This window comes from Daphnia magna, linkage group LG1 (assembly GCF_020631705.1).
Source record: "Daphnia magna isolate NIES linkage group LG1, ASM2063170v1.1, whole genome shotgun sequence".
In the NCBI taxonomy this organism is placed as follows: Eukaryota; Metazoa; Arthropoda; class Branchiopoda; order Diplostraca; family Daphniidae; genus Daphnia; species Daphnia magna.
In genome coordinates this window covers 1,719,745-1,743,435 of record NC_059182.1, presented here as the reverse complement: position 1 = coordinate 1,743,435, position 23,691 = coordinate 1,719,745, and the positions used below count along the sequence as shown (strand labels likewise).

Below are 23,691 nucleotides of genomic sequence, written 5' to 3'. Positions count from 1 at the left end.
CGATACTTGGGAGTTTTAATGAATACGAAACTTTATGTTGTTTTGGTTTTATTTTTTTAAAATCCAATGTAATATTTAAAAAAAATTTTTTGTTTCTTTTTGGTCAAAAATTCACTTCATCAAATTACAGTTTTGAAGATGATTTGCATAAACATTAGTCTTTTATAATAAAGTGAGTACTGGTAACGTTGAGTGGGCCCTTGGGGGCGTGGTCACACCAGAATTCGCAATTTTCCGTACAGTTAGAAACGCCATCTTCTCCAATGTAGTCGACAAAACAATCTCTCATTGCACTTCTACGGGGAAATTAAAGGAATTTTAAATTTTCAGAATTATTAATATTTTCATTTGATTAACCTTTTTCATTGTTAGTTTGTCGTGATAGAAAATTTGTTTCTAAGTTTCATAGGCATGGATGGGATTCACAAAATTTGCTCTGATAAAAGATGATTGATCTTAAATGTACCTCGATTGACACACCTGACTACATAGACATTCTTCATTTTAACTGCTCAAACATGCCATTGTTATAGACCCTCATCCTATTGATTCTTTCAACCATTGGTAAAAAGAAAAGATTATAAGCATAGAAATTAACAATTGTGTAATCTCAGAAAATATTCAGTCCTCATTGCATAGTGTTTTGTGACTGGGACTGACAATCCAGATGAAATTGCTGTGGATAGATGCTTCGGACTCTTAGGTTCAAAGTAGCTCAGTTAAATGGCATTTAATGTAGTTTTTGCCAGAAATGTCTATTTGTGATCGCTCCGACGTTGTGGAGCGATTGCGGAAGTACCAATAACTGAGTAAGTTTACTGTTAAAATTAGTCAGTGTCTCCCTTGTTGACATTGATGGACATTCCCTATTGAGCTAAACATTATGTATGCTAAGTTATGCTTTCCTTCTAGATCTTGTGATCAACTACCACTATATAAGTAGAAACTGAGATGCATGTCTTAGATCTCTTTCCCTCTGTGGCTTCGTTTGCCTTTGACTTATGGTAAGTATATAGCGGTCATGCCGCTAGCGAATAATAATGTTTACGAAATGAGAAACGTCCTAATAATTGGTACAAAAACATTCGTGGTTGCATCAAGAATTTCATTGGGAAGTAAAGATTATGTTGAGAAAATTTCGTTTATGCCATTCAAGAAGTCGTTTTTACTCGATGACCTTTCATGTCATGTAAAGCGCCTTTACTGTTCCGATTTTTTTATTCGTGTAATTTCGTTACAATATCTGCTATAAAAAGGAATTATTTGCTCAGAATTTTGTATTGTTAGATGACTATCTTCATACAGATATAGACAAATTATTGATTCACGACGCGTCAAAAATTAATAAAACCCGCCACTATTAAATCCTTAATTAATAGAAGTTCATTTCAAAACTTTCTCACACTACACTGCAAAATTTTACGCATCAAGTTCAGGAAAAAAAAGAAGTTTCCTAAGGATCATATCAATACTCTGCTACGAGACAAAGCAAACTACATCCGCATTCGTACTGCAGTTATTCCCGTCTTGTTCCAATGAACAAAACCAACATTGACAGCTTAGAAAATGGTAGTATATTTTTAAATGGAACGTTACGTGGCGATTTCGGAAAAGTAACTCCCCATTGAAGCGTCAGATGACGGTTAAAAGAACGGACTCTTTCGTTTGCTTTGCCAAGTGAATCTGTGCTTGGAACTGGCAGGTGGCGTTTAGCAGTGGCATCCAATCTCTATTCTTAAAATCCAGCGGTGTTCTTCACTTTTCAGGAGGATTGATTGATGATACTTGTTGGTTAAACCACGAAGAATACCAATACATGGATGAGTGGAGGGCTATAAAAGTTTAAAACTAATTCCTTATGGCATTTTCATTCTCGCATGCGCGGCAGTTCGTGAGCAGACGAAGCATTGAAAGAGCCTTGCGCAGTCTAGCTGCATCCAGCCAGATACTTGTAGAACCCGAAATATTGTTTTGACAAGTACTGCCATATTTCGGTGGCTGGTTTTCAGTAAATACCAAGTAAGTCACGGGTTTAATCGTGTTAAATGTATAATTTTTCGATTCAAGTCTATTAAGGTGTCAGAACTGAAATTGTACTTTTTGAACTTATAAAACACCGCATAACATTTTTATTAACAACATTTTACTTTTTCAACTATCAAAATCTTGTTAACCATTTAAAGCAGAACAAAGCTCATTTTTTAGATTAAAGGAATTTCAACTTCCGGTTTTACTTCCGGTTTTAAAATGCCAAATAACTCCTTATTTGTAGGTATATCAGAAAAAAGATTCACATTTTCATGATCCTCGTCAAATTTGGGGTCGATTCCATGTATCAGCTCAAAATACCCCAAAATCGTCAAAAATCGCAAATTTTCCTGAACATGTTCCTGAACACTGTTCATGAAAAATCACGATTTTGTTCAAATCCGACTTTTGGCTACAAACACGTCATTCCAACTCAAATTCGATAAGGATCACAAAAATCCTACTCGTTTTATTATGGGATTACTATTTCCGGAGATATTGGCTACTTCCGGTTACTTCCATAAATTTTTCCTGACAATTTTCAAAAAGTAAAAAATGAGCTGTATTATTCTAACAATTTCAAATACTTTTTTTTGCATGCGTTAGGGTAGTGCAGCTATTATTCCCTGTTTCTTTTCGCCATCAACAGTACAGGTGACCCTACGAGCAACGACAGTTTCAGCTACAAATGTTTCAGTGCCTGGTCTTTCAACCAATAGTTGATATTCTAGGTTCTTATGTTTAAAATTGAAATTTAACTATTTGAGATTAGTAAAGTTCAAGCACTTAAAAATAAGAACTGTACTGACATGGTACTGATTTCAAAATAAAATTCATTTTTTGGGGGGTTTCAGGAGGGAAAATAGATGGCGTTGATCTTTGTCTATGATAAATATTACGAGTGACAAGTTAAATTGATGGTTTGTTACGTTTCTACCCTGTTTAGTGTTTTAAAGGATTTTCATCAAATATTTACGGTATGTTATTATCTTTTCAGTATTGCTATGGTTGTGTATGTATTGAAAAGGAAATCCTTAAAATAGATTGCTTTTTGTATGTGGTAGGGTTTCGCCTTGTCAGTTGCTGAACCAGTAGCCTGCATTCTTGGTATCAATGTTGTTAATATTTTCAGCCCTACTAAATAAGCCAGACTTAGCTTTAGGACTTTAGGGGCCCTCACCCCCTAGCTTCGCATGAAGGAGGAATGTCCGGAAGCGAACGGGGTGCTGAAAATTTTGGGGGTAATTTGGCATTCCGTAGGTTTGACGAGAAAACCAATAACTTAAGCGAAATCATTGTTCAATTTTGATAGTACCGTGTGATTAATTTTTCTCCAAGGCTATCGGGAACTTCGCGAACACCGAGAGCCGTTAAGCATTAACACAGACTTCGTAGTATAATGTCGGGCTTATTTTTAAACCTTGCTAGAATGAATTTTCGCTAGATGGCGACACAGGGTCTCTAGCAAATTTGGGTTACGGATTGGAAAAACTAGATGGCGATGTTGTGTCTTCCATTGCGACTTGTTAACAAAGTAACGTGTGAAATTGTGTTAGCAATGTTTCTTAATTTATATCGTTTCAAAGAATTGTTTACCTAAAATTCTACGGTATTTTGTCTCGTGTTCAGTGTCGCCATTGATAGAAGTGTGTTGGAAGGACATCACATCAAAAAATTGCTTTTTGTATGCAACAGTTTCCCCTGCCATCACCTTTCCAAACTACTGAACGAGATACATTGGACATTATTCTTCATATTGAGAAAACTGTTTTCATACTAAGGCCAAAAGAATACTGAAACAAAAGTAAGCCACTAATGACCATAGGTTACTAAAACCTGATCAACACCTTCTGATTCTAAGTATGTTTATTAGCTTAATTAGTTTAATAATAGATATCATCTCACAATTACAGAATCTTCATCTATTGAATGGTACCAATCATCTACCAGCTGCCTACTTATCCTTCTTCCGAACTTCACTCCTGAGCTGATCGCTATCCATAGCTATCTGCACTTCATGTCATTAATCTAAGTAAGATAATCTATTTATCTGGCATTACAGCAAGTTAAATAATTTTGAAATCTTAGAGCTTTCAAATCTTCATCTTTGAATGCTATCTCAACCATTTCTTCTATGCTGCCTTGACCTCCCCTTGACCTTCAAACATACAGAAATTTCAACACCCTCACCTCTTTATGGTATTGATTTTTTTTCATTGTTTTATTATTGTATATTTTTTACATGTTATCTAGTATTCTGATTTTATGATTAAAATTTCTATCATAGGATTGCCAAGTGTTCATTTTCGTGTTTCATGGAAAATCGTCGTCCAAAACATGTGCTGACTGCTGAAGTCTTAATTCCCGTGCGTCGTGAAACACGTAAGCTATATTGACTTCGCGTTAAGAATCATTTCAGTATTCTGATAAATTTCTTTTCGCCATTCAGGTGGCATCCAATACCGATAGATGTTATCCCGGAAGGTGTATGGATCCAAAACAACCCACGGCTATGGCGCAGGACATCATCGTGGAGCGTCTTATTCAATGTAGTATTGTTTTGTTATTTTGTTCGTGTGAGTTAACCCGTTGGCTGCCACCCACTTTTCTCCCATTTTTTTTTGTAGCTTTAGGGACCGGCCGCACTGTCCTGCCCCGTGGGGTGGGGCAGTTGCAATGGCCTTCGCCGAAAGGCGCTTAGGCAATGCACCAGTAGGGACTTCTCTTTGTTCGATGCGATGGCGGAATCTTGAGGGTGTGCATTCCCTGTAATGGATTCCGTCATCGCATCAGCCCGGACTTTTCTTCGGACAAGTCCCACCTTGGTCGTGGATCCTTCAGATGCGACGCGTAGTTAAGTAGTAACACAACCTAAGGGTTGTAAGGCGTGGCAGCCAACGGGTTAACTATTTGTGTATGTGTGTATGTATGTATGTATGTATGTATGTATGTATTTTTGTATTTTGTTATGTATGTTTGATTTTGTATGTAAACAGTGGTGGAATTGTGGGAGGTGGTGGGACAATACAAACAATTCCTGTCATATTTTCTATTTCTTTTTTATTTAATGGTCTTCAAACGTATACTAGATACTTACTGAAATTGCAACAGCAGAATTATCAATTCCAGCACCCTTTTATTCCAAACACATTTACTAAAAATACTTCTAATAAATAAATAATTCTGACTTCCCTTTAACTTTTTGAAAATAGAACTAGTTTTCAGCTACAAAGAAAATGGAAATAATGCTTTCTTAATCAACATTACTAATCTGCTGCTGGTTCTGCACAAATATTTTTTTGAGTTACCTGAACTAGAATGAAATGACTTCACAAAATAAAAATAGGTTACAACAATCACTGTTTATTTAACAATCAATATAAATATCCTAGGTGGTTTTGGATCCATGATGATTATCTTGTTACCACCACAGCATGTTAGGATCATCAGGGCAGATGTGAAATAAAGATGTGAAAACTCTCAACACTTTCAATGGTCAATACCTAACATATAATCAATAATTTTAGATAATCTCTGAACACACTGAAAAAAGTTTTTCTATTTTTAAAATAAATCTTAAATATCAGATAATTAAAAAAAACAATCTTAAAACACATCTTAGATTAAAAAAAACAGGCCATATTGCTAAGAAAGCAATGATGTCGTAAGTTGCCTTATTCTTTGAACCAAATTCTCAGCCAAAATTCTACTTTCACCTTTTGTTTGAGAAAAAATGAACTATGCGTAACAATATAACTTAGAAAGATGATAATGATAGAATGGTATGAACAAATCTCTGAACATATTGCAAAAGGTTTCTTTTCCTCCATCAACTGATGTCACTATCATGCCAACACACATAATCTAAAAACAAACAAAAAACTAGAAATGAAATGGAAAGCAAACCATGCTTTTGGAAAATAGTTTACAGTGATATTGAATTACCAGGCAGCTTGACCCCAACGTAGTATGCTGGCGAGTCCTTCCAATAAAAGTGTTAGCCCTAAAATACTGCATAAACCTTTCTAAGTGTGTCGACTGTAAAATTTATAATGATACAAAGTAGAAAGATAATTATAACAGTACGGTATACTTAACAATCCTCGGGTTCACCAGGTTAAAACTAGGCAACGAACCAACCATCATGGCGACCAAGTACTCCACGGAGTCACGCAAACGACTGAGGGAATGATGGAGTGAATGCAATGGTTCCCGAGTCCACCACTAGATGTTTTGGCAATATGGCGGTCTTTTGAAACTTGTACATTGTAACCATGCGACAACCGTTCTTTGTTACCAGATATCCACGATATTCTAAAGCATAATTTCTAAAATTATAAATTTTTCCTTCAGTAAAAAAATAACATAGAAACCTTGCAGCTAGAAATAAAAAATCTTGCTTCAACATAGCAACTGAGCTACAAATATTTAGAAATTGTAGAACAAAACCCCAGTTCTAACTAGTTTTTTTTTCGTTTTGTAGGACGTAATCAGTTTTCAAGTAGTCACCAGTAATTTATTACATAATATTGCAACAGAAAACTATTTAGTAAGGATCGTACAGAGGGAATTTAACTTGCAACAAGTTTTACAATACATCATAATTCTAGGTACAACATTTAAATATAGTTAATTCTACATACCAATGATGTCTGAACTGTTCAACTTGGTGGTTTGCTTAGTTCTTTGTTGCAGACATATCATCATCAAAAACATAGTCATTCAAAACTGATTTCACATAAGAGGTTTTCTGCATAGAATGTTGATTAAGATCCTGTGAAATCAATTGAGAAAACCAAAAGAAACAAAAATCAGAAGAATCATTATTGAAAAAAACTAGTTTAGTCAATGCTTTATCACCTTCCTGAAGATCTTTACACCATCACAATGCAATGCACCTTGATCACACCATCATCTGTTAATCCAATTCCGTTTGTTGAAAGTTGAAGACTCAATAATTCACTGCCCAATTCATAAAAAAAAATGCTTTCTCGAGAAGAAATTCAAATCTTACTATACACATTCATTTACAGTTACATACTGAGACCTAATATAGAACCTTTGTTACCTGTAGTTCAGTTTTAGACATGCCACAGCCTTTACTTACTTCTCAAACACAACTTCACTGCACCAAAAACGTTTTTATCCATTCAAATACTGATATGTAAATCTATACTACTATTGAAATCAACCCTAGTGTCTTACAGGTTCTTTCTTTTCTGACAACCTTGTGATTTGAAACTAACCTTAAAATCTGTTTCAATTGCGTCCAGATTTCTCAAAGATACATCTAAAAATTAAAATAAAATAAAATGCGATGTTCTACAGGACCGTTTCCATCGAAACAACCCCGATATGACACAATTTCTATCACGCGAGTCGCACACAACCTTCGTGTGCACAAGAAGAGTGCTTAACTAACATCAATTAAACGAGGACGAGTAAATCCTGGCTGCTTTGAAGATTCCCGTCACAGAGCAGGCAATATCAACTGATTCATAAGTTTTTAATTTTCAAACGTAAAAGCCGCTACTACTGTGGTTTCATATTGCAATTTTAGTGCAAGGCATCCTTTCGTCAGAATGGTGGCCCAAATGCTCAGAAAAAGTGTAAATCTTCCTGGCACTTCTGGATCTATCTAGCAGATGCATAATGGCATTTGCATGCTTTTTGTTTTAGACCAATCTGGATAAGCTTATTACGTAGCTGTTGCTATTAGTTGTGCGGTTGGAGCTATCATTAAAAAACGCGAGATTAAATTACTTGAACACAAGAGTTCACATAGCAGATTTCAAATGGACGGTAAGTGAAAACGATGGAAAAATATATAAACGATTTTTAAAACAAATGTTATACTTAAAATTTAGGAATCCGGCTTGTTTTAGTTTCTGTTGTCGATATCAATTACCTGAAGAAGAAGTAATGCAATGCTGTTAGATACATTGTCTGCCCGCAGTTTAACTCATGTTAATACAGAAATGAGATAAACAAGTTTCTGCCTGACAGACGCTTGATTGAGGCAGGTAAGCCGCATTTCGGGAGATATTCCTTTCGTTTTATTCAGCTCTTTCGTACCAAGTATGGTGTCTATACAAAATACGCAGCAAGCTGCGCCATCTTATCCTTAGGTTTCGCCCGACCACGGCCACGTCCACGGCCTCGTCCTCTACCACGACCCCCCCTTTTGCTTTTAGCATGAGACGCGTAACGCTTCTCGACTAGGTCAGACAGTTCGGGTGAGCAAAAAATACAAGCGTCCTTTATTTTTGTCAGTCCATTGGCTAACTTAGTTTTTTCCTAAAACCATCGAATAGAATTTCATGAGATAAAGCGAATTAGTGTTGATCTAAAGATAAGATTTTACCGGCCGGTATTCAACAATCATTTGTCGGGCATCACACTCGGGGCATGTGGAATTGGCAACGCTAAGCTTGTTTGCATCTTCGCAAATTTTGATTACCACTTGACATCTACAAAACAAAAATAATGAAATGGCATCTATACCAAAAAGTGCAAACAAAACCTTACTGGTTACACGCCAATTGCCACTTGGGTCCAGAGGTAGGATCGAGAACAAGAATGCCATTGGGACATTCGCCGCACGAAGCAACTCCAGTAGCATTTAGTCCGTAAGCACAAGATGGATGCGTGCATTGATTACACCCACTGCCTTTCTTCATTTCCCTGATAATCGTGTAAGGGTTACTTATTATCTGTTATATTTACTAATACTACTGGTTATGGCTTTATGAAGAACCACATACCTAAAAGGTGGGTAAACGTAGCAATAGGGGCAAAACGGATATCCTTTACCGTTAGGTCCCCCAACCCAAAGCAACAATTCGAAATCGTCGAGTGGACATTTCAGCTCGTTGAATAATTTGAAACTTCCACCAGCTGGCAAAGAATATGTGGCATCGCAGTTCGGACAGTGAAGCCGAGCTGGTTTCGAAGCCACAAGTTTCATAAATCTAAACATAACGGAATTACAGAAGAGGTCCACGCAGGTACAAATTAAGACTAGTAACATTAAATAAAATGCTGCGTCCTACCTTCTACATGCTCCACCTAATAAAACAAATAGTAAAACTTGTAACTGTCTAAACCCACATAAAACAATTAAAATTTGTCTCACATCGACTAAAATTTCGGCCACTCTGCGATAACGTCGAAAATGTATCCTCGAAAAGATGATCCATACTTTCGATGTGCTGAACAAAGTATATAAATTTCAGGCGGAAAATTTCTAAGGCATGATGAAGGATTTCATCATAATTTCCTCTTCCTTTTGCAATCAAGTTCAACTATCCCAAAGAAAAAATATTTATAGTTGTATTTAAAAAGAGTTAGAACGCTTTCTTGAAAATTGCCGATTGAGAAGCCAAAAAATCAACACTTACTTGTTCTTCCACAGCTGAGCGCATAGTCGGTAGAACCAGTTGCGGATCAATCTAATTAGAAATATTTGAACATGTTAGAAATATTCATGTCTCTACAAACAAAACAAATTTAATACATACGCGTCGGTACCCATGGACTAACGATATTCCAAGGGCTGTAGGAATTAACTTTCTCCCGCTACCAACAGTAACATAGTTTCTCTGGGAAATGTTATTAATATGAACTGGAATCGATGCATCCTGTGAAGTGAATTTGTTGAAACTCAAAAAGATTTTAAAACAAAACTCAATAGTAATAACTAGTACAGTTCCAATGCCATGTTTTTCCATCAGGGTAATCAGTTCAGATTCCGTTAAATAATCTGGTGGGGAAGTCAAGCGCTCGATTAATTTTACCTTGTGACAAGAATCATGTTAAGAAAAGTTTCTGGTGGAAAATGTCTTGCGTAATACATACTTCGTTTATAGGAATCATTTGGTTAAGTTTTAGATCAGGCATGTGCTCATCTGGGCTGAGCGCCTGCCAATGCATAGTTCGGGTAAAACCAGCGTCTAGCAATTTTTTACCACTAACAGAAAATGACTCGTGGCCCACATCAAAATCTATTCGAGTAACCAAGTATTTACAGTCCGGGGAAACCTAAAAGTCAATAATAGGTGGGTTTCAGTTATGGATTATTTTAGAGAGTGTATCCTAAAGGTGAAAACTTACCGTTCCAATAAAATGGCGAACTATGTAATCGTAGAGACGCCACGAATCGTGGTCAAACGCTTCTCTAGACGCCAAAGTCTAAAAACCATAAAGTAAAATAGTTTTAGGACGACAATTGCATAATGACAGAAACCAAACATTACCATTGGCGTGATCGGTGGATGGTCTCCAACATCTTGGCCTTTTCGAGGATGGATAGATCCTACGAATCAGGATGAATGTTTATGCCAAAAAGAATTAGTAGACTATCAACCTAGCAAATGTGATAATGATGGTTTACCCTGAGAAAGAACATCTCGAACATCGGCACCAAAATCAGGGCTCTGCCGAAATTGTTTCAAAACCCCAATGATGTCGAAGTTTTCCGGGTAGTGCGTTGTTTCCGTTCGAGGATAAGAGATATAGCCCTAAAATAAAACTATATATGAGTAAACGAATAAATTATTGTCTGTTTGATTTATGAAACACACTTGAGTGTACAATCGTTCTGCTATGATCATCGCGCTATGAGGACTCATACCTAAAAAAGTGCATTCAAGCAAGTTTTGCTTAAGTACGAACTAAAAATAGATACCTAAACCGGAGCTAGCAACCCTCATTAATTCAACCGTGTTAAGAGCCTGTGGACGTTGCTTCACCTTTTCTTTCTGAGAGATGCCCGTAACTCTAGAAAAAAGTAACAGTAATATTTTTCTCTAGAACGGAAAACGGTGCGATTTGAGAAATTGTACTTGGCTTGTTTGCAGTCTTTTATCTTTTGATGGAAGGTCGATGCAACTTCGCGATCAAATAGGCGAACTCGTTCCCATTCGAGAACAAGTTTACGGAACTCCGTAGCTTGAACAGACACCTGAATGAGCCAGAATGGCTCCGGTTGAAAAGTTTTGATGGTGTCATGCCTCTCAACGCAGAATCCTATTACCAAACTTACTCGTTAATGAGATCGAAGACAAAATTGAAAACAAAAGTTTCCTCTACCTAATGTGGGTGTTTGACATGGACCTGAAATTAGATATGAAATAAGATAGGCTACTAGGCTGTATTATGTTCAAATCTGTATACCATAAGAAATGAGCGTAGAATCCAAATTGCCATACTTGCCCTAATGAAATAGTAAATAATAAAAGAGTATTATGGTAAAGAAGTACTACATACCTGAAAAAACCTTGTTTGAAATCTTGTAAATGCACATCCAATTCTCAAATCTATTTCTTGCCTAGCATCAACACTCTTAGATTCATTTTCATTTGGAGAAACTAAACAATTCATTGCAGCCTTGATGTCTTTTTCGGTGATTGCAGAAAATTTTGCACGAAGTATGAATTGCTCCCTTCTATGGGATCTAGCCATTACAGGTTCAACTTCATTTATGACTTCAAAGCATATATTTTCTCCTTCTTTGTCACAATCTAGCCAAAGAACTAAATAATTTGAACCTTTGGCTTCTTGAGACAAAAATGCAGGCATTTTTAATTTAGGGGTTGCCTCCTTCTTTTCTGTTGGACATGTGAACAACTCAACCTGAAAAAACATAATAATGTCAATATCACAGGTAACCATGCAGTGATGTAACTCTACTTACAGGATCAACACTATCCCAGTTGTTATAACGACCAGTGAAATCTAATGACATAACCTGTAAAACACCAATTGCTATGACAATTAGACAAAATTTGAATACAAACATTAAAATTAGTTACATGTCCACAAACTGATGTCATTTTAAAGAATGCACTCTGGCCTTTGAACGATCCATTCCACTCATGGATGGAACATGCTCCATTGAAACCTTAAACAGCATGAATTTAAATTACAGACCAATACCTTCTAGCTGAGTCATAGAGGGGACTTCCCTTCTATGACTCTGTCTTCTATGTAACAGTTTAATAAATGCCAAAGTGATTCAAGCAAGAGATCATACCTTTTCTTGAGTGACAACTATTGTTACTTAAAATTTTTGCTAAGCTTGCTGCAAGACTTGGCTTTTCAGCCACCATAAATACAGTGCTTTTTAACATTTCCTAAAATAAACCTTCTACTTCACGTCAAATTCGGATATAGTCTTCGATTCGAATCAGAATCCACAGCAGACAACAGTCAGCAGCCGCCTCACACGTTAAGTTTGGACGTCAACGATGCGCGGAATAGCTTTTCGCACATTAGCGTCCATCTTCAGCGTTGTCGAATAAACGATGTCATAGCAAAATTAGAATGTCGTGGGCTACTGGTGTCTGGCATGAAACTGTGAATAGTTATTGTTGTTTAAACGGGATCAAGCTCAGACAGGAATTCGAAGAGACACATGGGATGAAAATTTCTGGGGCATTTAATAAGCCAAGACACCTCGCTGCAAAACCGACAAATAGCCTCTTATCAGCATCGCTCTTGCATCCAATAGATGAGCTGGAACCGAAACTGGTTTAGTGAATTCCGTTGAAGAACATCTTACAAAGTTATATATATTGTATCATGAACACTCATCTTCCGCTAAAAAGATGGCTTCTGTGAATTTGTGCTTTAAAATTCTAGTTTATGTAACTAGTGTGTCCGTGCAAATCCTTGCAATGATTTAAACATCCACAGGGTTATCAAAAATCTCTGTAACCTCTAGTCAGGTTCTTGAACTAAAATCACTAATCCCCAACGCGAACAGACGCGTGACGCGACCACGCGACTTACCGGCGAGCAGGCGACAGGCGAGGCGAGGCGAGCCAGCCAGGAGCCAGCCAAGGCGAGCTCTCAAGTTGGTTTTAACATGTATAAAATGGCAACATCGCCTCCGAAGCTTTTTTGACTTTACATTACGATTTTCGAATTGGTTAGATCTTCTTTTTCAGTGGTCTAAGTGTTTTTTGCTTTTCTCTTAAAACCGTTCTCTGCAGTAGAAACTGTAAGCAATTGAGCTTTTACATTTCAAGGCGCTATTTCCAGTGCTTACTTCTATTTTAGAAATGGCTGCCACGTCTATGGACAGTTACCTTCAAGTGCTCTATTCTACTGTTGATGCAAAGAAAACGCCACTGCCTACCTCGTGGAGCTGTAAAGATAAAGACAACTTCATTAAACTCTCTCACATGCAATTGAGAGCCCATTATAAAGGTATGCCTTTCTATATTAATGCTGAGAGATAAACTAAATATTTTATCTTACTATAGGGTATTCACTTTCAGTAAAAGACACTTCATGTGTGAGAAGTGATCACCCTATACCTCTTGCTTGTGGTCTCTACTATTTTGAAGTCAAAGTTATTGATAAAGGAATAAAAGGGTATAACACTTACCTATGTACATGTTCTACTCAACCATTGTAATCTTTAATTTATAACTTTCTGTTCGTGTTCCAGGAGCATTGCCATTGGCATTGGAACTAAAAAAATGAATTTAAGTGTGCTTCCTGGAATGCAAAAGAATTCTTTTGGCTACCTTGGTAACAGCGGTGGAAAATTTTGGGGATCAGAAGTGGGTAGAGCCTATGGACCACCATTTACTACCAATGATACTATCGGTTGCGGCGTTAACCTAGTTGCTCGCCAAATCTTTTACACAAAAAATGGAAAAAATCTTGGTGAAGCCTTTTCCGGCACTCTTTTTGACGTGTCTCCAGTTTTAGCGTTGTACCCTACAGTTGGTCTCCAAAGCAAGGGTGAAGTTGTAGAGGCAAATTTCGGGCAGTCACGCTTCCTATATAACATCAAAAACGACATAAAGGAACTCAAGAAAAAAGTTGCCTCCTCAATTATTGATTTTCCTATAAAAAATGAGCACAGTCGGTTGCCAGCCGTGTTTCACAGGTATATCATTACTACGCATGGATGCAACAGCAGCCTGATTGATGTCGTAACTATCTGTTCATCCTTCTATGTAGCTTGGTTTCTTCATATTTAATGCACCAAGGATACTATTCTACGGCTGAATCATTTGCGCGATGTACTGGCCAAGAATTGGACAAGGAATTACTATCGATCAAAAGCAGACAACGTAAGTAAACTATTCTCAAAAACCTGATTGTATAATGAACATTTAATATCCTCACCTCCATCGAAAGGAATCCAAGATCTTGTTTCAAGTGGAAGAATGGAAGAAGCAATTAACACCACCTTAGCATGCTACCCGACGTTACTGGACTCTCACTCGAATTTATTCTTTTTACTGAAAGTGCACCATTTCATTGAATTGATTGGCACTTTGAATAATAAATCTTTTTCAGCTGTATCATTGGAAGCCGCAACTGCCTCTTTGTTTGCATTGCAACATGAAGCGGAAAATGATGTGGAAATGAAGGAAACCTCTTCACGTGATTCCCATTTGGACACCGTGACGGATTCAGCCGAAGATGATTATCATGAAATGGGTAAAAAGTTTTCCCCGAAAATAAATTTATGCGTTAGTGTCTTACGTTGTATGTCATCGTAGAAGCTGATGGTCCCGGTCCCAGCAACGCGTTTGCTTCCCAAGGTAATATTTCCAGGACACGACGCCACGTAACTGATGAGGGTTTGAATCGCAGAACTGTTATGAGGATAATTCAATTAGGAAGAGAGTTGCTAATTCAGAAATCCACACTCGAGAAACAGTATGGAGTGAATGAAACCAATAACGACATACTTGCTGTAAGTAAATATTAGTAGTCAATGTTTTTGTTTCTTAGAAATTAGTGAACGTTCTCTATATGTTTCTAGAAAGCCTTCAGTTTAATTTCGCACACTAATCGCCCGTTAGAAGGTCCCTTGAGTGAACTTTTCGACACGACACAGCGAGAAGTGTTGGGTGATGCAATCAACTCCGCCATTTTGGAAGCGAATCAGTTGCCCAAAAAATCAGCTTTGCATTTGATTATCGGATATGTAAGAGAACTACTACTAATAATGGCCCAGAACGGTATCGGAGCGTCCGCATTCGCAAACATCAATCAACCGTTTTAGAAGATCTCAGACACAATTTTTTGATATTGTTTCTCGTCTCTAGTGGTGCCATGTCTGCCAAACACAACACGTGAAAAACCTACAAAATTTTCAAGCGAACTAATGACAAAACGTACCTGCATTCGCACGTCAGACCTTTATTTCTAAATTATTTCATAACAATTGACCTTAATTCTTGTTTTGGACGTAACTACCTTTTTTTCTGTCTGCCAGTGATATTTGTACCTGTATAGGCAATTTGTCGTGAAATCTCCTCTTACGTTGCAACAGTGCCAGTGTAGAATTAAATTGTACACGTCACCGTTATGAACCATTAAATATTTAACTTCATTGTGTCGTTACTTGTCGCTGCAGTACCTAGAACATCTTAAGCCAAATTTTGTTCAAAAGACCAAAATATTAATTTTTATACTTTATACATTAGTAATAAGTCATATTGGTAAATCACACAGCAAGCATTGCAAATCGGAGAAATGTCACGGTTGCAGCACGGAAATTCTAAAAGGCTATTTCTTCCATATTCGCTGACGAGCTAACAGGTTTCAATACAATGCCCTGGACAGAACAAAGCTCAAAGTAAAGACCCCCTTAGCTGAATGAGTTCTTCATGTGTCCCTTGCTCTTTTATCGTCCCTTGATTAATCACAATGATGTTATCTGCATTTTGAATTGTGCTCAGCCGATGTGCGATTGTGATGCATGTACGGCCCTCTCTAGCGGCGTCCAAAGCCATCTGGACGACATGTTCACTCTCGGAATCCAACGCCGAAGTTGCTTCGTCCAGCAGCAGGATTTTTGGATTTCTTATCAATGCTCTAGCAATGGCCACACGTTGTTTCTGTCCACCAGAAAGCTGTGTTCCTCGTTCACCGACCATCGTTTCGTAGCCGTTTGGCAAAGATTGGATAAATGTATGAATGTTGGCTTTTCTTGCGGCTTCTATGATTTCATCCATTGGAATGACGCGGCTATTGTCACCATAGGCAATGTTTTGACCAATAGTCAAGTTGAAGAGGATAGGCTCCTGGGATACGATGCCCATTTGTGAACGCAACGAGGATATGTTGATTGGATTAATATCTTTGCCATCCAATTGTACTTGACCGCTATCTGGATCGTAAAAGCGTTCCAGTAATTGAATGCAAGTCGACTTTCCGCAACCACTGTGGCCCACAAGGGCGACCGTCTGGCCAGCTCGCACGGCCATAGTCAATCCTTGAAGAACTTCAGCATCTTTACGCGTTGGATATCGGAAACGTACCTGGTCGAAATCGACATTGCCTTCAACGTTTTGAATGATGGAACCGCCGGGAGAAGAGGCATCGATAAGTGGAATGCGTTTTAGTAGAGCAAATATCCTGTTGGCAGCTACTTTGGCTTTGTTATAATTGGGAGCGAATGCAACTGCCTGCCCAATCATTTGTGTTCCAAACAGAAGAGATTCGCTGACCTTGAAGACGCTGGTAAAATCGAGGCATTCGTTGACGATAAGCCATCCTCCGTAATACATCGTTACGGAATAAGCGAACATTGGTATGGCGCTAGCGAATCCAAAAATCGCCCCACGGACCCAGGACTTTTTAAGAGCTTGTCGATGAGGTTCTCGTAAAGAATCCATGTAGATGGTGTGGAATTGTCTTTCCTTTCCAAGACTTGCTACAGTGCGAATATTGGCAATCGCTTCCATTGCCACTTTGGCGGATTTTTGTAGTCCATCGCGTTCCAGAGCGGATTGACCCATGATGATTTTGGCTTGGAAGTAGGTTGAAATGAGAAGAAGTGGAACGAAACATAAGGCAACCAATCCAAGTTTCCATTGGAAATAGAGAGCCAGAATAACCGAGGCGACCATGGTGGTAAGCGCCTGGAACAGTACACCAATTCGAGACCCAGTGGCGCCCTGGACGCTGGCAGCATCACCAGACAAGCGGGCGCAAAGTGCTCCGACACTGTTCGTTTTCCGATCGAACCAACCAACTTCCTGCTTCAAAATGGCTTCGAAAGTTAATCCGCGCAGCCTGGATGTCAAGGATTCTCCGGCAACGCTGAATGAGAAAGACTGGGCAAAAGCTGCGAATCCGGCAACGATGCCAAGAATCAAGAACATGAGCGAGTAAAAGTTGCCTCGTTCTCTTTTGTATGCTTGTTCTTCGGCAGATCCACCGGGTGTTAAGACTCCAAGAACTTCGCTGAAGAGGATTGCGTAAACTGGTGTGCTGAGGCCAACAATTGCTGACCCGATGACGCCTAAAGTGATGTAAGGCCATTCTTTCCTGTTCATCCTCATAATTTCCATCAAACTAACGTCAATGTCTTCTGATTGAGCGGACACTGCTGAACTGGCAACAGATAGTCGGGCACTTCGAATAGAGTTATTTCTTCCGAGTGGATGGCTTCCGGCCAAACTGATTGCGTCCATGGCTTCTTCCTTTTCGTCCGGAATCCAAGATTTAGCTTTTGCGGTATTCACTTCGTCATCTTCTGATTCTGAATTGTCATCGAAAGAGCTTCTTTTGCTGTCTTGTTCGCCACCCTGCTGAGATACAACTAGTTGGTAATAGATTCCACGTTTGGCCATAAGTTTATCGTGCGTCCCATCTTCCTACAATTGCGATTCAGATATTTGTTGTTAATTCTTGAGTAACCAATTTTTTATTGTCATGTTTTCTTACCTGAATAACGCCATCTTTGATAACGATAATGCGATCGGCATTGCGAATGGTTGTGAGCCTGTGAGCAACGATGATGGTGGTACGTCCTTGCCTGGCCTTATCTAAAGCTTTTTGCACGACTGATTCACTCTGCGTATCCAGTGCGGAAGTGGCTTCGTCCAGCAGAAGGATTTTGGGTTGACGGACGAGAGCACGGGCAATAGCGATACGCTGTTTCTGGCCACCACTTAATTGCGCTCCTCGCTCTCCTACGAGTGTGTCGTATTTGCGAGGTAGTCTTTGGATAAAATCATGGGCGTTAGCCTCTTTGGCTGCGCGTTCCATCTCTTCTTGCGAAACGCCATCTCGGCCGTAGCAAATGTTTTCGCCGATTGATGTTCCAAAGAGAACGGGCTCCTGGCCGACCACACCCATTTGCTCTCTCAGCCAACCCAAGTGTAGATCCCTCAATTCATTGCCATCGATACTCACTGATCCTTCGATTGGGTCGTAGAATCTTTGAAGAAGTTGAACGCAAGTGGATTTACCACATCCGGAAGTGCCTACCAAAGCGACAGTTTGTCCGGGAATGACATCGAAACTGATACCTTGAAGAATCTTGACATCGGGACGTGATGGATAATTGAAATGGACGTTTCGGAAAGCTATTTTGCCATCAACCCCGTCTGGAACTAATCCCTTATCGGAAAAGCTATCGATAGGCGGAATTCGATCAATAATGCTAAAGATGGTGGCTGCGGCGCCCCTGGCGACTGAAAAGGCTTCTATGTAAGGAGCTGCTTGTCCAATTTGCATGGCACCAATGAGAACGCTGAAGAAAACGATGAGCAGATCGGAAGAAGAATAAGAGTTTCCATCGCAAGCCGCCAGGATAAGCGAAATGCCGTACCAGAAGGCAAGAGCATAACTAGCGTAGATAATTCCCCAAACAAGGCCAGCACCGATCCCTGTTGCCATGCCACGTTTGATGCCGGCCTTCCTTTTGCGAATGCTAAATTTTTTTGAAAACGATCAATTTCTTTGCTTTGTCCGCCAAATGCCATGACTGTCCGAATGGAACTGAAAACCTCTTCTGCCACACCACCCGCTTCGGCATAAGCTTTTAGTTCATTTTCTGTCAAAGATGCCTGGACTTTGGCTAAAATACCCATAGAAATAGCCAGGACTGGTGTGGAAACTAACATGACCAAAGTCAATTGCCTAAAATAATTGACAATTCGCCATTAGTTTTACGCTTACTGGGTGATTGTTAAGACAACGATTACCATCCGTGGATGAATGCGTTAATAATTGATGCGATGAAACTCGCATGGAAAATGTGAACATGCCAATCTTCTCTCCTATGCCATCTTGGATCTTGTTTAAATCTCTGCAACACATGAAAAGAAATTAATAGGTTGGTACACGATAAAATTTAAACGACTGACATACTCTGTAATGCGACTAGCAAAATCATTCGATGATTTGGTGTCAAACCAGCCAACATCCTGGCGAAGGACAGCCTGTAAGAACCTACTCCTAATCCGATAGACCTTGATACCACAATAAAAACATAAAATAAAAATTAGTCATAGAGCAGCTATGACTTTGCTCATTTACCAAACAAGGTTATACAATTATTTATAGACTACATTATCAATTGGCTGGCTGTTCAGATGTTGAAATACCGAACAACTGCAAGGCTGTGAAACAGCTAGATTAGATAATGTTATCTCTTATATAACCACCGGTTAAGCAAGTCATCTCTTGCGTATGTTTACCTGATTCTCGGCCGTAAAATTAAGCGCCGTAATCAAAAATTGAAGCCTAGCACAAAAAGTGCGGCTCCGATAACTGCCACGTAGATCCCGAACTTGGTGAATTCGTCTTGAATCGCTTGTCCCTCCGGCCTGTTGCAAATTTTTTAAACATCATGTAAAACCTGGTTTAGAATAACATAAATTTTGATTAGTAAAATAACTTACGAATTTGCGTATGAATTGGTTGGATCAGAAAGATTGCACGTCGGACCTCTTTAAAAAAAAACGAATCAATAAGTCATCAAACAGAAATTTAGATGTAAATTTGTCTTACAGAGGGTACGGATAAGTGTAGTTGGGATCGTTGGAAATGTTGCAGTTGATTTCATTAATCGTTTCCTGGTCTAAACCTCCGCCGACGAAAGCATTTGTGATATCCCCAAAGAGAATCAACATAATGGGGAAACAAATACCCGTACCGATGGCCCCTAAAGTGCCAAAGACTAACAGCACAAAATCGGTAGGGCGAAGCGTAACGGAACAAGTCGAAAAAAGGGACAGGTGGATTTTCAGGCGGTGGTGGTTTTTCTTTCTTTTTCTTGCCATCTTCTTTATTGTCAGGAATGCTGGAAATTGAGCTGCTAGACGTGTCTTCTTCTTTTCTTTTTTGCAAAATCATCGTCAGCGATGTAAGCCTCATTGAGTTGACCTTTTAAATCGTCGAGATCCAATTTCGGCGCCATATTCAAGTCTTCTTGTAACCTGTCACGAAAACGGTTGTCCTATAGAGGGTTGTCTGACGTACGTAATGTTACCAATAGCAACGTAACCACACAGACAAATGTGTAAGGCTATTTTCAGCATATCCATTTAATTGGATTCGAGAAATGCCAAGGATTACAAAATGTCGTGTTCAGCAGTATAAGAAAAGTGATGTACATCAAATGTTTGTCAATGGAATTACCTGCCGTTTGACGGTTGCCCACCTCTTCGCAGACTGGCTGATGTTGGTCACTCGGGCCCACTTTAGTCTTGGAATAAATTTGTTTTGTTGCCATCCAACAGTTTTTATAGGACTAATGTTTGTGAACAGATAAGCCAGTAACCGTCGCGCCGAAGGGAACCCTGGCGAGTTTCCTGACGAAATCAGTAAGTTATGCGGTGAGGTAGAGATTAAAAAGTGCGCTGGCGCAATAGCCAGACAATCAATCTCCATAACTTATGCAGACCCATTTTATGCATTTTCAACATTAATTCAAAAATCTTTTAACAGGTTGGATTTTCCAGTTTAACTGATTGAGATGCAAACACAGTAAAACTTAACCTCGGCTAGCGAGTAAACCTGTTAACTTTGGGACAAACTTGAGATTTCTTTTTCTTGCCATTTTGAACTCACGTTGAATGGTGCAATGCTAATCTTGGTGAAAAATGCAATAAATCGTTATCCAGTCTGAACAAATATTAACGAGCTCTTTTACGCCATTCTATCGACCTTTGACCATACGAAACACCTTGCTTAAGTACCTATTTTGGTATTCCTGGGGAAAGCATTCGATTACGAAATTTCTAAAACCAAAACAAAGCAATAACTTGTTTTGTTTTGGCACAGAATCTTTCAAATCGCCCACTAAAGCCTCCATAACATTAGCAATAGGCAAGCAATATTTAGTTGCCATGTATCAGATTGTCTCATAGAACGAACTTGATAACAGTTCAATTCTAGACAAACCGAAACATATTTTTGATGTAAGAGCACCATTGCACCAATGAGTTCAGTTATTGCAAGGTTCATAACAGATTTTTGCCAACATTCCATGAAGGACATGTGGGTAGTAGAACTTTGGACCCATCTGAATTCCATTAGATGGCCTCAAAATTGTCTAGTTTGCGCTATTGCATAAGTTTAAAACTGACTGCTGTTTAATGTTTGTAAATCACCTTTTGTTGCTAGCTACTGATGAATCTGCTCTACTTGTTCTTGATTTTGAATCAAACTAGACACTTCTACGTTGGGAGCCTCAGGTCCATCTATTTTTTATATAGGGCTCACCGACATCTTTTGGTTCCCTTTCCAGATCGCGCAACCCAAGGAACCTATCGTTTGCCAAGATTAAAATGTGTGAGCTCTGCGAGGCCGGGAAAAGTGAACATTTTTCAACAGTTTTTAAAATTTCTTGTTTGTTTAAGTGTTGTGGAATTATAGCGTTTCTCTTGAAGAATGTCAATCTCCAGTTACGCTAATGAACTATCAAGTGAAGCAAAAGCACGTTATTTAGATTAGTTTAAAATGTTAAACTCTGATTGCCGTTATGCAATACCCCATTCACTTGATATTTCATTAGCGTAACTGGAGAGTGACATTCTTCAACAGAAACACTATAATTCCACAACACTTAAACAAACAACAGGAAATTTTAAAAACTGTTAGAATATGTTCACTTTTCCCGGCCTGGCAGCTCGTAGGGCTCGCACATTTCAGTCGTAGGTAGCAGACGAGAAATTCCTTCAGTGTTGCTACGTTGCGCGATTTGGGAAAGGTAACAAAAAAGATGTCAATAAGCCCGCCCCTATGCGCGTTCGCGTCACCCGAGTAATAGAATACTGGTGTAGCCACGCTTATGGCGGGCCCTCCCATTGCCTTTTTGGCCTGAAAGTCTTTCTGTCCCATAACGAAAGCGCCACAGCGGCTGTGTTGTGAACTTGTGATGTATTACGTTTTCGCTCATTTTCGTCGTCTGTACTTCAGAAAGTAAACAAAAAGTGGCTTAATTAATTAGTGTGAAAAAAGTAAGAGCATGAAGAGATTTCTTAACAACCCTTAAAACTCAATTCATAGGTGGCGTTACGGTTATGGGACACTTAAATCGATATCTTGCCTCATTTTCTCACAATCGATACGCGAAATTGGCAACAACTTTTGGGAAAAAATCCGAGAGGGGGAGTTAACATGGCCGTGGCTACACCAGTATTCTATTACTCTGCCATTACTCTGCTCTCACCTCTCACTAGTAGAGCTCGGCCCCGGTTCTCGAACACCCGGGTTACCCACGGATCGTCGCCAAAAATAGTAACCCGTGGACGAACCGGGTAACCTATTTGCCAGGATGGGTAGGCTGGGCCGGTTTTGATGGGTAAACCGGGTATACCCACCATCATCTTGGAAAATGGCGGCTTAGGTGGTGACAAATTTTACAAAAAGGGAGGATAGCAAAAGTTTGTTTCCTGCTGGATGAGTGATATCTTGTTGCGGAAATTGAAAGCGCAATGCTAGATTTCGGGGGAAAATCGGGTAATCACGGAAAAAATCGGTATAGACCATTTTCGGATGCTGCGTTGCAAAATTTAAAGAAATCCAGGAGGGTTTCGATTGCATGGGGAGATAGGAAAAAAGGGGGTTTTTGATTTATTTACCCTAGTAATACTTTTCCAATTCAGGAAATGTTCTAGAATACTACACTTTAAGACATTCTGCGTCTTCTCCAGTCTTTATAAATAATTAATCATCCCTAGTTTATCCATTATCCCCATATCCACATTTGAATCACCCATGTTTACATATTTTCTTGACACTAAAAACGCAAAAAATACTAAACAGCATCCCTAGCCTTTTACTTGAATTAATTTTCATGGATAAACTAGGGATGATTAATTATTTATAAAGACTGGAGAAGACGCAGAATGTCTTAAAGTGTAGTATTCTAGAACATTTCCTGAATTGGAAAAGTATTACTACCTAGCCTTTTACTTGAATTAATTTTCATGGATAAACTAGGGATGATTAATTATTTATAAAGACTGGAGAAGACGCAGAATGTCTTAAAGTGTAGTATTCTAGAACATTTCCTGAATTGGAAAAGTATTACTAGGGTAAATAAATCAAAAACCCCCTTTTTTCCTATCTCCCCCTGCAATCGAAACCCCCCTGGATTTTTTTAAATTTTGCAACGCAGCATCTGAAACTGGTCTATAACCGGGTTTTGAAACCGGTTTCGAAATTGTGTTACCCACGTGAATCCCGGGTAGAGTGGGCACAAAGTTCCAAGAACCGTTACCCACCGTTTCCAATATTTTTGCCGATAAGACCTACCCATTCGCCCAAATACCTACCCATTGAACGCGGGGCCGAGCCCAACACGTTACCGATTCATCGTTAAGAACCGTTATCTATTTAACTTATGTGTGTCGATACTTGTCGCTGCAGCACCAGCATCCTGGGAGC

The 23,691-nt window shown here is 39.0% G+C and overlaps 3 protein-coding genes and 1 long non-coding RNA gene across 12 annotated transcripts; 2 read left to right on the top strand and 2 right to left on the bottom strand.

Moving 5' to 3' along the window:
* The first annotated feature begins 220 nt into the window (after positions 1-220).
* On the top strand, positions 221-5,073 carry LOC116917417. Of its 5 annotated transcripts, none has more exons than XR_006646884.1 (9): positions 221-564; positions 626-2,019; positions 2,273-2,576; positions 2,635-3,005; positions 3,658-3,832; positions 3,942-4,060; positions 4,117-4,227; positions 4,316-4,410; positions 4,478-5,073. It is a non-coding gene; the product is annotated as an uncharacterized LOC116917417 (long non-coding RNA). The 5 variants fall into 5 exon arrangements; XR_006646885.1 differs by lacking the exon at positions 221-564 and adding an exon at positions 3,093-3,135 and having other exon boundaries at positions 1,673-2,019; XR_006646886.1 differs by lacking the exons at positions 221-564; positions 2,273-2,576; positions 2,635-3,005 and having other exon boundaries at positions 2,001-2,019.
* Positions 5,074-8,061: 2,988 nt separating this feature from the next.
* On the bottom strand, positions 8,062-12,304 carry LOC116917270 (DNA topoisomerase 3-beta-1). Its single transcript, XM_032922700.2, has 22 exons — positions 12,062-12,304; positions 11,841-11,929; positions 11,723-11,776; positions 11,296-11,661; positions 11,203-11,242; positions 11,119-11,142; positions 10,872-11,055; positions 10,715-10,806; positions 10,611-10,660; positions 10,421-10,547; positions 10,284-10,342; positions 10,141-10,218; positions 9,886-10,068; positions 9,735-9,824; positions 9,549-9,668; positions 9,429-9,479; positions 9,164-9,332; positions 9,081-9,096; positions 8,793-8,999; positions 8,557-8,712; positions 8,393-8,498; positions 8,062-8,325 (listed from the first exon to the last, which is right to left on the bottom strand). The coding sequence occupies exons 1-22, from the start codon at positions 12,156-12,158 to the stop codon at positions 8,116-8,118; spliced, it is 2,568 nt and encodes an 855-aa protein (XP_032778591.2). The 5' UTR covers positions 12,159-12,304; the 3' UTR covers positions 8,062-8,115.
* Positions 12,305-12,873: 569 nt separating this feature from the next.
* LOC116917305 (ran-binding protein 10) lies at positions 12,874-15,391 on the top strand. 5 transcript variants are annotated; one of them, XM_032922778.2, is made up of 9 exons: positions 12,874-13,030; positions 13,090-13,239; positions 13,296-13,407; positions 13,484-13,930; positions 14,005-14,117; positions 14,185-14,490; positions 14,556-14,749; positions 14,819-15,017; positions 15,105-15,391. In XM_032922778.2, exons 2-9 carry the CDS (start codon positions 13,092-13,094, stop codon positions 15,206-15,208), a joined length of 1,623 nt encoding a protein of 540 aa, XP_032778669.2. In that variant the 5' UTR covers positions 12,874-13,030; positions 13,090-13,091; the 3' UTR covers positions 15,209-15,391. The 5 variants fall into 5 exon arrangements, with proteins under 5 accessions (XP_032778669.2, XP_045029935.1, XP_032778653.2 ...); XM_045174000.1 differs by having other exon boundaries at positions 12,875-13,030; positions 14,347-14,490; positions 14,553-14,749; XM_032922762.2 differs by having other exon boundaries at positions 12,876-13,030; positions 14,553-14,749.
* A 69-nt stretch (positions 15,392-15,460) lies between these two features.
* Positions 15,461-21,649, bottom strand: LOC116917230 (ATP-dependent translocase ABCB1). The gene is given in 15 exon segments (XM_032922660.2): positions 15,461-15,649; positions 15,651-17,663; positions 17,734-18,711; positions 18,714-18,933; positions 18,999-19,041; positions 19,044-19,102; positions 19,165-19,265; positions 19,494-19,526; positions 19,529-19,622; positions 19,698-19,745; positions 19,807-19,997; positions 19,999-20,133; positions 20,135-20,323; positions 20,437-20,609; positions 21,411-21,649. Coding segments are annotated over 13 exon segments (4,086 nt in total). The 5' UTR covers positions 20,216-20,323; positions 20,437-20,609; positions 21,411-21,649; the 3' UTR covers positions 15,461-15,559.
* Positions 21,650-23,691: the final 2,042 nt, after the last annotated feature.